General features: G+C 37.4%; 2 protein-coding genes across 10 annotated transcripts in view; one reads left to right on the plus strand and one right to left on the minus strand.

The window, feature by feature from the left end:
- TAF1D (TATA-box binding protein associated factor, RNA polymerase I subunit D) overlaps window positions 1-10,004 on the minus strand; it is a 28,102-nt gene extending 18,098 nt beyond the window's left edge. For 2 of the 9 annotated variants that reach the window (XR_013757534.1, XR_013757541.1), the window contains exons 1-10: window positions 8,779-8,972; window positions 7,839-7,924; window positions 6,245-6,614; window positions 5,582-5,757; window positions 4,109-4,160; window positions 3,678-3,854; window positions 2,709-2,766; window positions 1,451-1,745; window positions 657-748; window positions 323-376 (exon numbers count right to left, since the gene is read on the minus strand). Coding sequence is in view for 1 of the 9 variants with exons in the window: in XM_079102014.1 (XP_078958140.1) it covers window positions 3,690-3,854; window positions 4,109-4,160; window positions 5,582-5,757; window positions 6,245-6,614; window positions 7,839-7,894 (819 nt within the window). In the remaining 8 variants the exon portion in view is untranslated. Of the gene's footprint in view, window positions 1-322; window positions 377-656; window positions 749-1,450; window positions 1,746-2,708; window positions 2,767-2,971; window positions 3,855-4,108; window positions 4,161-5,581; window positions 5,758-6,244; window positions 6,615-7,838; window positions 7,925-8,778; window positions 8,973-9,917 lie in introns of those variants that run through there. The other 7 variants (XR_013757539.1, XR_013757538.1, XR_013757535.1 and 4 more) reach the window with 7 other exon arrangements.
- A 146-nt stretch (window positions 10,005-10,150) lies between these two features.
- The window catches only part of LOC306638710 (ester hydrolase C11orf54), a 28,417-nt gene continuing 24,475 nt past the window's right edge, over window positions 10,151-14,092 (plus strand). Inside the window, exon 1 of the mRNA XM_079102010.1 lies at window positions 10,151-10,175. The gene's annotated coding sequence lies outside the window, so the exon portion shown is untranslated. The remainder of the gene's footprint in view (window positions 10,176-14,092) is intronic.

Consider the following 14,092-nt stretch of genomic DNA (forward strand, 5'->3'; position numbering starts at 1 on the left):
ATACATTTCAACTAGTATGATTTGATTTAGATTTTAGCCGTAATTTTAAAATATTAGTTGAAATGTCAAATCATATCTGAATTTATAGAATCCAAAATGCCCTGATCATTAACCATTATGAGAGCTCTTTTGAAACATGCCAGTATGTTGTTTACTTTTACAGAACTCTAAAACAGTATATATAATATGGATGTTCAGAAAGGCTATTTTCTTTCAGCCCATTCAGAGCAGTTGAACATTTTGCCCATCATCATAACATCATAGGTAATCAGTGTTAAGCACATATAAATAACTGCCTTTATGTAGCAAATAAAAATCTTACCTAGGATATTTGGGATTTAATTCCTTCAAGTAATTGATTTTAGGATCCTAGGAGCTGAATTGTAGAATTTGTTTCATTAGTCATTTTTTATACTGAAATGTCAACATTTTTCTCAGTAATATTTTTACTCATGAACATAAAACAAATGTTACAGGTCTCATTGTCACCACTGCAAATATATACTGTGATGGAAGCATAACCTGTGTCAATTTAGCCACATTGACCAATTCTGGACACTGATCAACAGTGCCCATTCTCATTTAGAATGAGGCTTCATGAATACTCAAACACTATGCAAGTTTCTACATCTGTGTGGAATTTCTTTTATGCTTACCAAATAGGAAGAAGCAAGCAGCCAGAAGCAATAGAAACAAAGCTTTATACTTTTGGGGTAAATGGCTCTTCCTGGTTCTCAAGTGCTAACACCTTAGAAAAAATAAAAGCATTATTTTTACCATTTAAGTCTATCAACCTGAATTAACAAATACCTATAAAAAATGCTGTATCAATAGAAATACCAGGTTTAACATGCACAAAGCCAAGAAAACCAACGATGCCAGATACTGAATTTCTATTGCACTGTCCTTTGAACACGCCAGCAGGAAGAAACTGCTGAGTGCAGATACCATGCAGTGCAATTATGACTAAACTGTTCCCTTTGTTCCCAAGTCTGCAGTGCTTCCAAAAAACATGACATTTCTGATTGTCATTCTAATGAGGAAACTACCTTTTAAAACTATAATCTTCATCCTTCATCATGATCTGGCCTAATCTTTTATAGATGGAATTAGGTTAAAAATCACTTCAAGAAAACACTGAGTGGCAGAGGGCTTGCTAATATTGCATGTGTAAGAGGCCCTGAGTCCCATCCCCACACCAAAATGTCAATGTCGCTTGTTGCTCAAATTGCCAACAAAGCCAGAATGCCTTCCATTTTTCTACTGAATCAACATATCCATGGTGTTTGGGCAGAGCTGCCATGTAATAAAGGAGGAAAAATTAGGCATTCTAATATTATATAGAGAATTTTCCAAGATCTCAGTACTGCATCATTAATGGAATGTTGTATTTACAAATTATATTTTTAGACTTCAAGACCTTTAATAAATTAGTAAAAATTTCACTTACTTTCTAAACATCAATGAGTTCAAATCATATTCATTCCTATAAAGAGTCAAATGAAAAATTTAGGGAAGGCACCTTAAATATTCTATTATGAAAACCAAAACCTAAGGTAAATTTGATGTCCAGGCATTATATTCATTCAGCTCTGTCAGAATAAAGTTTTAGTTCATATCTGTGTCATTCAGCAGTTGAACAGTTAAATTCATCATTTGAACTGTAATTACATTCCAAAGGATTATGTCAACAGTTAAAACTTACCTATTATAACAGTAGTATAGATGTGGAATAATACCAATTCCTAAGATAAAAAGAAAAATTAGGTCTTTCATACTTGTTAATTGTCTGGTAGTTCCTTCCCACAGGCCTAACATATAGTCCTATGAGTAAAGCAAAACCATAGAGTTGCTCTATGAGGCGTTTCCAACGACAAGTGGCTACAGAAGAAGCCCCATCGGGATAGACCTCAACCAGTGTTTAGATTAATGGAAGACTCCATAGAAAAACAAGAATTCAGATGCACAAGAAAACTACAATAAAATAGCAAAAAACAAAGCTACTTTCATTGTAATCACAAAAAATAACTCATTTCAAGAATGCAGGGTCGAGTGCTGTATAGCACTTGCCTACCATGTACAAGTCCTAGGTTTCCCAGATCTACTTAACAACCTCAAATGCAATAATTTTAGTCACATGTTAAGGATTTTTACCAAGCTAGCCAGAAGCCAGAAGCCAGGCTGATAAATAAAATATGCTAAGCACCATCAGGTAGCTAGCTATCTTTTAGGAGAAAGACTAGTATAAATCATAGTTTAGTTCTTGGCATGTTTTCAATCTTAAATTCAGACCAACCTAATATTTCTTAAATCAGAACTAAGTACATAAAATATTAACTATTTCACATCTATTATGGAGATTTATGTGGCTGTTATAACCAGACATTATCAGAACAAATTTAATTTGGTAAAATTTTATCATTCCTATTTATGAAATCTTATAATCTAGTTATTTCTTGACTGAACTATTAAATCCACCCCCTTTAACTATTTAGTGTGCTTGAACTGGGAAATCTAAGTATTAAGATCCTTCCAAGTAACTTGAAAAGTACTTTCAAGTAAAATGAAACCGGCATTTCATCATTTCATCACTATAAAACATTTGACTCTTAAGACTAGTTCCTGGCAGTGAATGTCATTATTAGAAATTTAATACAAGTGTCTTATTAAAATGAATCCTGAAGTTTGAATTAATCTAATATACTTACAACAGTTAAATGCAGTAAGATATATCTTCAACCCAATGCATCATTTTCTGAACATAGCCTAAAAAAAAAAAAGCCTTCCTCATATCACAATATGAAAATTGGAATAATCAATAGAGCTGAGATTCTCTCAGGACATGTGCTTTTTATCTATTTCTCTTAGAACCAACTTTTTTATTTATAAATATCGTCACTTAGCTTAAAGTAGGTATACTTAGGTATAGTATTCCTGCTTACATGTATCAAAACTCATACTGAACAATGAGTTCTGGGTTGCAAAAGAGGATTTATTTTTTGCACTTGTCTACAAGTCTTTGTCCACAGTGAAACAAAAACACACACAAGTGCTATTGTACATTGCAGTGCATTTTAAGAGTAGCCGACTATACAATGTTGATCACAGTAAGAAAAATGGGAAACTGAAAGCAGGGCATGACAGCACACACTTGTAATTCCAGTGACAAGAGGCTGAGGTAGGAAAATTACAAGTTTGACGCCAAGCTCTGAAACTTGATACCCCATCTTAAAAGTTTTAAGAGTTGGAAATGTAGTTCAATGGTATACCATCACTTGGTTCAATCTCCAGTACTGCAGGGGGAAAAAAGCCACTTTTGTATTTCACATAATAATGTTTCAAACCCTAAGGAAATTGGAATATTTCATGTTATCTTTCTCTTTAGGATTAAAACCTGTCTTACTCAGAAATCAACAAGCATGGACAACAACAGCAGGATTTTATTATTTAGGATTTGAGATATTGGCTTTCTCTAGCATTTTAAAATTTAAAGTGGTTTGTGTGTGTGTGATATATTATTCTTTACATTCATCTTAAAGTTTTTCATAGGTTGCTTATATTTTCTCTTTGGGAAGGTCATGGTTAGAATTTCATCACCAGGCTGCCACATTTAGGCACATTAATCTTCTTTAGTCATTTCTTCCTATGAAAAGTCACTTTTTCTGTGTAGTAGTTACCTTCTTTGACTTTCACATGTTCATCTCTTTTTCAGGACACTCTGTATTCTGTCCAATATTTTTGGCCTTAGAAGCTTGCTTTTTAGGCAAAGTAGTAGTTTCTCTATTATTCTCTTGTTCCAAATATACATTCATCTTCTTTGGGAAATCAGAACTTACTATGAAAAAACTATCCTCCTACATTAAAAAAAAAGAATATTAAGCAATAACTAAATAATTACAAACGGCTAAGCACTAGGTTACTTGAAACAAACTAAATTACATCTAGATTTTTAAAATCCAATCCAAATTTCTATCTGCATATTTTCTCACTTATAGTCTAACACCACACATTAAAATGTTATTTCCTGCAAAAATTATTGGATATAATATTTCTCCTTTACCAACTTCTGCCTTCCTCAAATGACAGGATAAAAAAATAAATCACTTACTACCAACTTGATATCACATTCATGTTCAAGATGTTCTGTCTCCTCATCTGTTCTGTAACATTAAAATGCATGTTAATGACAAAACATTCTAATTATAAATTCTGCTAACATACTACTCAAACAGTAATACTAGTCAAGTATCCTGTTGTAATACCTCAAATGAATGTTTTGTGTGCAGACCTCAGCTAAAATATTCTAATTAATCTCTTGTATCCGTTTTGATTCTATCTATGTATTTTTGGTAGCTGTGTGAGGTGACACATGCCTGTAAATCTAGCTAGTTGGGAGTTGAGGCAGGAGAGCCCAAAAGTTCAAAGCCAGCCTTCAGCAACTTGATGAAACCTTGTAAAATTGACATGTTTTCCACTTCTACCTGTAGGGTTATGGCAATTAATATTCCTATGAGACAGCTCCCCAAGAAAACTGGAGGGATGGTTTGGTTGAGAAGGAGGGGAAATTGGACTAACATTAAACCTCTCCCAGTGTACCCTTTCCTGATAACAATGGGCCCTGGGGGAAAGTGGTGGATACTGAATTGGCCCTAAATGGAAGCCCAGCAATCTTAAAAATGGGTAAGATTTGAGTACTCATTCATCTGGGTCTGGACTCTATCTCCCCAAACAATGAGTTTGAACCTTTTTACAACTACCATCCTAAATTAAAATTTTAACCTGCTGAACCAGGGTCAAAACTGCATGTACACCACTTCCAATGATTACACCCTATAAAACCAAAATCTCCTCTGAAACCGATGGGCATTTTCCCCTCCAGAAAACGGGCCCCAATGGTGCCTGGGTCCACGAAGGAATAAAGGCTTCTCTGAATCCGCTGAGTTCTGCTTCCTGTCCTTTTGTGCTTACACTGCCCATTACCAGCAAATGACAATTTCATTCTTCGTGACCAAGTAAACTCCATTGTGTGTATAGATACATTTTCTTCATTCATTTGCTGAATGACACCTAGGCTGGTTCTACAACTTGACTATGGTGAACTGTGCTGTCATAAACATGGGTATAATGTATCAGTACAGTATGCTAATTCCTTTGGATAAATACCAAGGAGGGGGACAGCTGAGTCATATGGCGGTCCCATTCCTAGACTTTTTTTTTGCGGTGCTGGGGACTGAACCCCGGGTCTTGTGCTTGTGAGGCAAGCACTCTACCCACTGAGCTATCTCCCCAGCCCCCTATTCCTAGACTTTTGAGTAACCTCTACAGTGCTTTCCAAGCGGCTGTACCAATTTGCAGTCCCAACAATGCATACGGGTGTCCCTTTCCCCCCACATCCATCCTGCTTAGCAACTGTCATTTTTATATGGGATGGGGAGGACATAGATTGATATAAGAGTGTCCCAGGTTCAATCCTCAGTCCCGTTCCCTCTTCCCCCCAATTGACAAAATATGTAGTAACTGACATTAAAATTCAAATTACATAAAATCTATGCCCAAAGTTATTTTACATTATTCCACTTACACAGACTCTTCAATGGGAGAAATTGATCCATCATCATCCAAATATTTGTATCTACGACTATCAAGATCATCTTTCTCCAAATCTTCTCCAACATTCATTTGTTTCAAAGATTCCTTAAGGTGGTGTTCATACTTCAGTTTTTCAATGTAGTTAAAAAATCCTCTTGCAACAGCTTGCTACATTAAAAACACATTTTGTCTTAAGTCTTACAAAATTAAGGTGTTTTCTTTCATTACAAAGTCAGATGCTTATGATCAAAACCGTAACCATACCCTTACCACTTGAATCCTAACCATTCTGCATTTTGAACAAAACTTCCTGAATGTTGACTACAGAATGTTGACTATAATCTCCTTAAACTTAAAAAGATTAACCAAATATTAAAACTGGGGAGTCATGAGATCAAGGGATTTTATATTAAGCAGATTTGGAATCTTTAGATTCTTAAAACACTGAAGAAATATGCCAGGAAGATTACACTCAGCTCAGGCGAAGTGTGTCCTGAATGATACAGTGGGTTTTATATGGAAGAAGTCCATATAGATGGATAGCATGAAAATCATAGACTCTGTTTCAGGTGTATCTTAGACAATTCCCAAAATGGCCAAATCATTTTGGACATTTTATTTTTGTGTATCCACTACATATAAAATACTAACTTACCTCAAAGGCTAAAATTTTTCTCCAAGGTAATGGTTTTCTTTCATTTTCAGATTGTAAAAATGGGAGCCTGGGTCCTTTGTTTTTAATTCGTTTTTTATCTATTTGTGACCTTCTGGTGTTTCTTCTTCCTTCTGGTTTTTCCTTTGTTCTTAATTTTGGCTTGTACTTCCTCTTTCTACGTTTCTTTTTCTTAAATCTTTCCAAAAAAGCTTTTAAAGTCAACGGTTTTGGTTCTATAGATGAGTCACTTGATGAATCTGTAACTCTTTCAGATGAATGAACAAATTTTCTAATGGGGTTTCTTTGCCTTCTTTTAGGTGAAGTAACACACTGGGTTTTAAATAAGCTGCTACCAGATGAGGAGCTATCACTAGGAAAATGAAAAAATTCTTTATTACAATGCTTATTACTATTAATACCCAATCACAAATGCACTTTTCTTCCAAGATAACTCAGGAAAACATGCTCAGAATACGTAAGTTTTCAGAAAGATAGGTGCAGTACCAGCGAGCCACAGGTCCTGACCACCATGTCTAAAATGGCCACAGTACTTCATCAAAAAAAAATGTTATCTAACAAATGGATAAAGAAAATGTGGCAAATACATACAATGGAGTATTACTCAGTCATAAAGAAGGCCTTATTGGGCTGGGGAGGTAGCTCAGTCGGTAGAGTGCTTGCTTTGCAAGCACAAGACCCTGGGTTCTATCCCCACCACCACCAAAAAAAAAAAAAAAAAAGCCTTATTGACATTTGCCAGCAAACAGCAAATGGATGGATCTGGAGACTATCATGCCAGTTAAGTAAGCAAGTCCCAAAAAACCAAAGGCCAAATGTTCTTTGATATCTGGAAGCTAAACCACAATAAAGGGGTGGGGAGTGGTGAATATAAGTACAATAGCAGACAATGAGGGAGAGGGGATAGGCAAAGGAAAGACAGTGGAATTAATCTCACATAATTTTGCCATGTACATATATGAAAACAGTGAATCCCACCATCACATAAATCGATAGGATTGGGATTCTTAACTAGAATAAGATATATTCCATGGGGCTGGGGTTGTGGCTCAGTGGTAGAGCGTGACACCCTGGGATCCATCCTCAACACCACATAAAAAAAACAAAGGTATTGTATCCACCTTCAACTAAAAAAATTATATATATTAAAAAAAGATATATCCCATGCTTGCATAATTATATCAGCATGGATTCTGCTGTCATGTGTAACTAAAAAGAACCAATAAGTTTTTTGAAAAAATGTTACTGAAGACAATATAAATCCCATAAGGAGTCTGACTCTGCTAGAGCCTCCTCTAAGTATACAACCTATTAGAGAAAAATTTGAAAATTCAGTCAGGAAGAGATACCAAAATACCGTTTCCCAAAGCCAAGAATGTATTCCAGTATAATAGATACAGATTTAGCATCGAAGTATTTGCAATGATCCAATAAACTTGGAGGGTGTCATCCATTTTTCCTTCCCAATTCCTGAAAACTATCTTTACCAATTATATACAATAACTTATACTTTGTTGGTAAATCGAATACAGTAAATATCTTGACCAAAACTGTTTCCCCCAGAAAATTCATTTACCTTTGGTTTCCAACTTCCACAGCTGTATCAGATGCCAGATAGTTCAGAGAATCCATTACTTGTGTTTTGACTCTTAAAACTGTTTTCTGAAATTATGAAAATTCAGGAAATGTGATGCAGTTTCCTTAAGCAATAAATGCTTACACAGCTAACTAAAATCTAGTAGAAAATTCAAAGCAGTCATACCATGTCTACGTAGGCCATGCCCCTATACGTGATTTAGGCAAAATAATTTAGTAGGCTTTTAAGTTCCAGGAACGTATCAATCTCTTTTAAAATCTAAAAAACTGTATTCACAGGTGCTTTCAGTTTTTATGTGGCAATTAATGTGCAATTACTAATACTAATGTATAATCAATGGCCAAAAATTCCTGGTCTGAAAGTTTCATTTACTGCCTTTCCATGTTCATCCCTGAATTCATCTAAGTAACTCAACCACCTTGTCATACCTTTGATTTTGTCTTTGAAGATGATCTTATTGTGGAAACTAGTTTTCAGCATGCTAAACTACACTGAAGCTGCCTTGTCACCATCTCCCTGTTAAGAGTATACAATCAGCAATATTTTTTAATGTTTAAGATGTTAAAAATGTCTATTTATGGCCTCTCCCTTGTCTTTCATTTTTTGTACTGTATTCTTTAGTATACTTCAAAGCTGACATAAGCCATGACAAATAATTTCTACGATGATAAATTAGCAAAATATTTCAAATATAAGATCTCAAATTTATGAAATGCTCAACGGATCCATGGTGACAGTTTTCCTAAATGCAAAATCCTGCCGTTACATCAACTACTCAGAAATGAGATCAGCATTTGTTCCAATGGCATTGTTAAGGGACAGACAGATGAGGGTGGTGAGAACAGGAGGTTAAGAGAACAATTCTATAAAATGGACCTACTATGCTGACCCCCACATGCTTTTCCAAAAAGCAACTTACCTGTGGCCTTGCCTGGTTTAAGTGGACAGGATGTCACATTCCTCAGCAGTTATCTGCAAGGAAATATCAATGGTAAGAGGAATCCAAGTTGTTACCAAGAGGGAGACTTGTGACCCTTTTCACAGACCAGACTCCTGAAACATAAATTCCTCCTAGTCATAAAACCTGTGAAACTGAGAATCCAATTACAACTGCTCAGCACCGGCCAAGGGAAAAATTGTCATGGCAATGGGTATTTAAAAATCTAATGTGGAGAGGTGGACTTGGGCAGGACTCTGGCAACTTTTTCTGGGGTCCCCAATAAAATTGGGAGTGCAGCAGAGGCACATTATCCCTCTCTGAACCCACCTGAAGGTCCCCTTTTCCTTATCCGTTCAATAAACTTATGCCTGTTGCTCTGAAAACATCTGAAATCTTTGACTTGGTCGCAAAAATGGAGGTTTGAAGGGTCTTCCCACTGCCTCAGTTTCTTGAAAGTTCCCGGCTCTGTAACAGCATTAATGCACCTGCTCAATTTTTTTTTTTTTTTGTGAAGATGATTACTTATATACAGCTAGCTCCAAAATCCCTTTTTAAAATGTTTACAAAGCATCCCTACTTAGGAGTCACTTCCAATTGTGGGACTGTTACGTTTCTGGAGGCCACGTGGACAAACAAAGCACACTTAAGGAAGCTAATGCTACGTGAAGTTAGCCAAGAACCTCCGAGAAGCACCCAACCTCAGGCAAGGAAAATGGCGTCCACAATGGTTACCTCACACTTAAACCAAGCCTTGCCTGGACGGTGCAACAGCAACAGCTCCCCCAGTGAACTACGCCCACGCTATAATCGCGCTCGCGTGCGCCTCAATCCAACCGCGAGCCCTCCAACCTCAGGGCCTAACTTCTGAAGCCAGACTGAGCAACGCCGAGTCTGGGGAAACCTACACCTGCAGCCCTCCCCGCAGGCCAGGCCTGGGCGGCCACCGCCTCTGCCCCATCTACAATGGCAGCAGGCTTGCATCCGCAAGCGCCGCGCCGTGGGGCCGCGCATTCAGGCCTGGCACACAACCCCGCCACTAACTAGGCCCCCGAAACCCTGCAGGTGGGCTCCCACCAGATTCCCCGTCCGGGAGCTCCAGCACACGCAGCACACCCTACCTCTTCTAGCCGCACGGAAGAAAAGAGCGCGCCACCCTCGCGAGCTCAGTAAATGTGGGGCTGAAATCTCGCGTTACTACTTGGTCCTCGGGAAGAAAAGAGCCCCGGGAAGAGAGAGGCGGCGCTGCTGTTCCGACTTCGGCGAGGGGAGGAGCGATTGAAGCGGGCGGAGCCTAGACGTACTCAACTAGAGAAGGCGGGGTGTGTCCACCTAGGAGAGATCGAGATCTAGGTCCGTGGGCTTGGCCGACTGATTCGGTAAGTTTAATAGCCAAATACATTTTGGCAAAAAAGTTGTGAGGTCAAGTGAACTGAATGCATGTGAACCGCGAGGAGGTGTGTGATTTGTTTCCTGTGGACTTGAATTTGCTGAAATGAGATCTGTTTTCTAAAGCCTGGCCCCGATATATGCGTGTCCCACAGTGTCTACTTTTGCTCTCAAACATGTCATCTGTGTTAAAATATGGGGAAAGACTCATGTTATTGATCTGACTCCAAATGTATTGCCTTTGTACTGAAAGACAGTATTACTCCCATAGTACACCCACTTACCATCCCCTGCTTTACTTAGCTTTCCCTTACTTGCTAAGGGTCTGCCTTCAAGGAGTTGGTTAACTTATCACAAGATACCAGCTGAGGAATTTCCCTGTAGTTCTCCTTCCTCCATCAGTTCTCTGAGCACTTACTGAGTTAAAAGTAAGCAATTTAAACTAGTTTAATTAGGGTCGGTTTCTTTCCTCCCAAAGTAGTTTGAAAAAAAGAAAAAGAAAAAACTGGTTTGATTTTTTTCGTTTTCAGACCACATGACAAACCAGTAAAGCTGCCTATTCTTAGTTTATAGATAATGTCATTTTAGGATTGGACAGGTCTTGAAAATAATAGGTCTTTTTGCTACAAATATTGAACAATTCCAGGAATAAAAAGTCTGATCTTGTAAGTAGCCCACTACATTCCATCCACAGTGTGTGCACTAATCAGAAGCTTCAGGACAGGTATCACAGGTCTTGTTCACTGCCACCTTCAGAAACTGGCCCAGTTATGTAAGCTGTGAGGCTCAGTACTAAATGGAAATACAGTCCCTTGTTCAAAAAGGAGGGGAAAAGTGCCACTAAAGATATTAAAATATGGTGCTGGGGTTGTGGTTCAGTGGTAGAGCACTTGCCTAGCATGTGTGAGGCACTGAGTTAGATTCTTAGCACTGCATATAAATAAGTAAATAAAGTCCATCAACAACTAATAAAAATAAAGATACTAAAATATGAGCTCTCTCTTCTGTGATATTTCAACTTGGCCTGAAGTTTTAAAACTTGCTATTTCATGTCATTCTAAGTAAAGAAAAAAATTAAATTATAATCATCAGTGTCAATTATACCATTTTTCTTTGTATTGTGCAATGCCAGTTTTAAATACAAATATAAGAACATTTAACTTGTATGCAGAATCACTGAAATTTCACAGCTTATATTTCAAAGCTCATATAAACATGTGTATTTTGTTCTTACTAGAAGAGTGGAAATGCTGTACAAAACAGACTTAATTGTTTATATTTCTTGCTATATACATATTCTACTAAACTTCTGTAGAATCCAGCAACCTTGAGTCTCTCTGAACTTCCACATTTGGTGGGTCCACCAGAATTCTGTACTAATGGGCATTGCAAATACCTTGTGCAGATAGGGTAGCAAGGCACAGTGGAGGACATACATGTTGCACCTCTGTCCTTCGTTCCTACTCATGCTTCATTGACCTACCAAACTTCACTTAAACAAAATAAGTTCAAATATGAGATTATTGGGCTGGAGGTATAGCTTGGTGATAGAGCACTTGCCTAGCATGCAGGATGCCCTGGGTTCAATACCCAACATTGCAAAAAAGAAAATTGCAAAAAAAATTATTTGAGGGTTGGATCTGCTTTTGAATTCTCTTTCTGTCACTTAACAGCTGAGTGATCTTGGGTAACTAAAATATTTTCTCTGATCTGTTTCCTCTTTTATAAAATGAGTAGGGTAATACCTGCCTATCGTATTTGTGAAAAGTCTTGAGAGAATGACTGTAGCGGGCCTAACATAGTGTCTGATATATAAGGTACACTCAATAAATGGTAATCAGCATGGTTGCCATAGTTGGTCTACCACTTTGGGTGGTCTCTCCAGCTCCACTTAATCAGCTGCTCCCTTTTTTAATTCATCCTTTCTCCAGATCCTATTTCTGAGCCATTGACTCCACCAATTAAATCAGAAGAGTAAATATTGCCTCCGTCTGGCCCAAGGCCAAGAAGCCCCTCTGACTTTAAATGAAAATATTTCTCTTATCACTTCAACTCAACCTTGCCCCCTGCAACATCCCACACATGTACACATGCTACCACACAACTTCTCTGTGCCTACCAGAAATTCCATATTTCTAAACAAGTTATTCAGGCTATAGCTTCCCAGGGTTAAGCTTTTGTTTCTAATTTGGTAGGGAAATAATCTGACAGATTTTCTTTTGAGATAGGAAAGGGTATAAAATTAGAATTACATGTTTGGATTTAACTTAAGTCCCTATTCCTACTGTTAGCAGAAATATCTAAAGTTCTTTTATTGCCAGGCATGGTAGTACACACCTGTAATCCCAGTGACTTGGGAGGTTGAGGCAGAAGGATGGCAAGCTCAAAGCCAGCCTCAGCAATTTAGGTCCTAAGCAACTCATCAAGACCCTGTCTCAAAATTAAAAAATCAAAAGGGCTAGGAATGTGACTCAGTGGTAGAGCAGCACCCCTGGATTCAATCTTTGGTACCAGAATAAAAATAACAATAATAAAGTGCTTTTATTATCCTCATAAATGAATATGCTATTCATTGTATAGATTTTGAAAGTTTTATAAATAAGTACCTGCTGATTACCTGATAGAGTGTGATAAACTTTGGGAAATCTGGGTGAAAAGTCTACAGGAATTATTTGCATAAAATATCTGTTGATCGGGCTGGGGAGATAGCTCAGCTGGTAGAGTGCAAGGCCCTGAGTTCGATCCCCAGTACCGCAAAAAAAAAAAAAAAAAAATCTGTTGATCAGAAATTACTTAATAAGAAAAAATTAAAGTATCTTACTCCAAAATAATCATAGATTATTCAACTCAAAAATAGGTTTAAGATATTTGAAGTATTATTATGTAGCACTTTTTATTAACAGTTATTTATATTTAATTTGGGAGATCAGATTATATTAAATAACTAAAGGACAGTGAAAGCTAGTATTGCATAAAGTACTAAAGTAAATGTCTCCAGGCACAGTGGTGTACGCCTATAGTCCTAGCTTTACAGAAGGCTGAGGTTGGAGGGTGGATGAAGCCAGGAGTTCCAGGCCAGTATGGGCAACAAAGTGAGACCCCCATCTCTTTTTAAAAAAATGTAAATTTCAAGTCCTAAACATATCCAGTAGCATGTTTATAGAGGATATATTTGGAAGTATCATCAGAACTAGAAAACGGGTTAGTTTCTATGTAATCTATGAATCTGTGGAAATTTTTAAAAATATAATATTTTTGGAAATGCAATTCAAATGATTCTGATTTTTCACATGCTAAGTAAGCATATTAAAATCAGAGACATTCCAGTTAATGAGATGTTCTATTAACATTTTTTTTTTTTTTTTGGCAATACTGGAGATTGAATCTAGGGTGCTCTACATGGAGCCCCATCCCTTTTCTATTTTTATTTTGAGATAGAGTCTCCTTAAGTTGCTGAGGCTGGCCTCAAACTTGGAATCTTCCTGCCTCAGCTTCCTGAATCACTGGGATTACAGGTATGTGCCACCATGCCCTCCTCTATTAACAGTTTTTTGGTTTTTTTTTTTTTTGGGTAAACAAATGGGATACATGTTGTTTCTGTTTGTACATGGAGTAACAGCATAACATTTCCATAATCATACATTCACATAAGGTAATGAGGTTTGATTCATTCTGTTATTTTTTCCTTCCCCCCACCCCTCCCACCCCTCTTTTCCCTCTATACAGTCCCTCCTTCCTCCATTCTTGCCCCCCCTCCCACCCCCCATTATGTGTCATCATCAGCTTATCAGTGAGATCATTCGTCTTTTGGATTTTTGAGATTGGCTTATCTCACTTAGCATGATATTCTCCCATTTCATCCATCTGCCTGCAAATGCCATAATTTTATTATTCTTTATAGCTGAGT

Source organism: Sciurus vulgaris (genome assembly GCF_902686455.1).
Source record: "Sciurus vulgaris genome assembly, chromosome: 11".
In the NCBI taxonomy this organism is placed as follows: Eukaryota; Metazoa; Chordata; class Mammalia; order Rodentia; family Sciuridae; genus Sciurus; species Sciurus vulgaris.